The sequence below is a fragment of the Trichechus manatus genome, unplaced genomic scaffold, assembly GCF_000243295.1.
Source record: "Trichechus manatus latirostris isolate Lorelei unplaced genomic scaffold, TriManLat1.0 scaffold00145, whole genome shotgun sequence".
NCBI classification, from domain to species: Eukaryota; Metazoa; Chordata; class Mammalia; order Sirenia; family Trichechidae; genus Trichechus; species Trichechus manatus.
Genome location: NW_004444081.1, coordinates 2,277,474 through 2,279,141, shown reverse-complemented (window position 1 = coordinate 2,279,141; position 1,668 = coordinate 2,277,474). Strand labels below are relative to the sequence as shown.

General features: G+C 38.5%; 1 protein-coding gene across 1 annotated transcript in view; it reads right to left on the bottom strand.

Moving 5' to 3' along the window:
* Positions 1-1,668, bottom strand: part of NUF2 (NUF2 component of NDC80 kinetochore complex) — a 37,148-nt gene that overhangs the window by 17,722 nt on the left and 17,758 nt on the right. The window contains exons 7-8 of the mRNA XM_004385758.2: positions 952-1,048; positions 3-58 (exon numbers count right to left, since the gene is read on the bottom strand). Of these exons, the coding sequence (XP_004385815.2) occupies positions 3-58; positions 952-1,048 (153 nt within the window). The remainder of the gene's footprint in view (positions 1-2; positions 59-951; positions 1,049-1,668) is intronic.

Here is a 1,668-nt window from a genome sequence, read left to right as displayed (position 1 = left end):
GCTTGGTTTTCTCTGAAATATCTGATTTCTTTTGGGAATTCCCATCTTGCAGCACTATCTAAGGAAAAAAGCAAACCGTTTTGTAATGATTTAAAAAAAAAATTTAGGTTCATCCACTCAATGCTTTCTCTCTATAAAATAAAGGTAAGAAAGGAGAAGAGTTAAATGGATTAGAACCGAGATAATCAAACTTTCTCTGTTCTCGATGCCAAAAGTATCTAACAGTTCCTTTATTAAGTAGTAAGTCTAAATAACTGTATTAAGTATGTACATCCTAACAGCCTATAGCCCTTTGAAAAAATAATACATATAAACTGAAAGAAAAAATGGTATTTTAATTTTATTCTTAAATAAACACCACTGCTTCCTAATTGGATGCGTGTATCGGGCACTCCACAAACCCTCAGACCTTGGAATCAGATTGGACACTGTCATTTCCTGTTCCATGATTTCCCCGTGTTATGTGCTTTAGATCACAGTAAACACCAGAAACTCAGCTTCACAAAGAGTGTCTTTGAAAGGAAGGTAACACAATCTAATGTTGAAACCGTGAACTATCTTTAGTAGTTCAAGCAGTAGGTGAACGATGCTGAGAACTGTAGTGTTTCCCTTGAAAGCTTAAAATATCCTGAGGCACCTCTGGGGGTTTGCTGCAGTGTCAGGGTGCCGCAGCACACAGTTTGGGAACAGCAGGATTAGACTTAAGAATATGCTAAAAAACTGTAGTCAATAAGTTTAAAGGTAACTTTGGTTACACAAATAAACCATCATGGGTGACAGGACCATGTGTCCATTGTAAGGGACACAAATGGGCATGGCAATATATCCTATTTCTTCAGTAACTGAAAGCAATGTGCTCTTACCCACATTACATGGACCTCCACACCTACAAAAAATTTAAAAAAAAATTTTTTTTTTAAATTTTAAGGTTATCTAACAACATACACTTACTGTTTTTTGACGAAACTCCTGATTCAGCAATTGTTGCAGTTCCTGAATATCATCTGAAAGCTGCTTGAATTCTTCTTGCTCTTCAACTGGAACAGAACTCAACACAGTAAAGTAACATAATATATATATATTTTTTTCCCTTTTTTTTATTGTTATGCTTTAAGTGAAAGTTTACAATTCAAGTTAGTCTCTCATACAAAAATTTAAACATACATTGTTTTGTGACCCTAGTTGCTCTCCCTATACTGTGACAGCACACTCTTCTTTTCCACCCAGATTTCCCGTGTCCATTCATCCAGCTCCTGACCCTCTCTGCCTTCTCATCTCACCTCTGGACAAGAGCTGCCCATTTAGTCTCATGTATCTACTTGAGTTAAGAAGTACACTCTTCACGAGTATCATTTTATGTCCCATACTCCAGTCTAATCTTTGTTTGAAGAGTTGGCCTTGGGAACGGTTTTAGTTTTGGGCTAACAGAGTCCGGAGGCCATGTCTTCTGGGGTCCCTCCAGTTTCAATCAAACCATTAAGTCTGGTCTTTTTACTAGAATTTGAGTTCTGCACGCCACCTTTCTCCTGCTCCATCAGGGACTGTCTGTTGTGTCCCCTGTCACGGCAGTCACTGTGGTGGCTGGGCACCATCTAGTTCTTCTGGTCTCAGGCTGATGCAGTTTCTGTTTTATGTGGCCCTTTCTGTCTCTTGGGCTAATACTTTCCT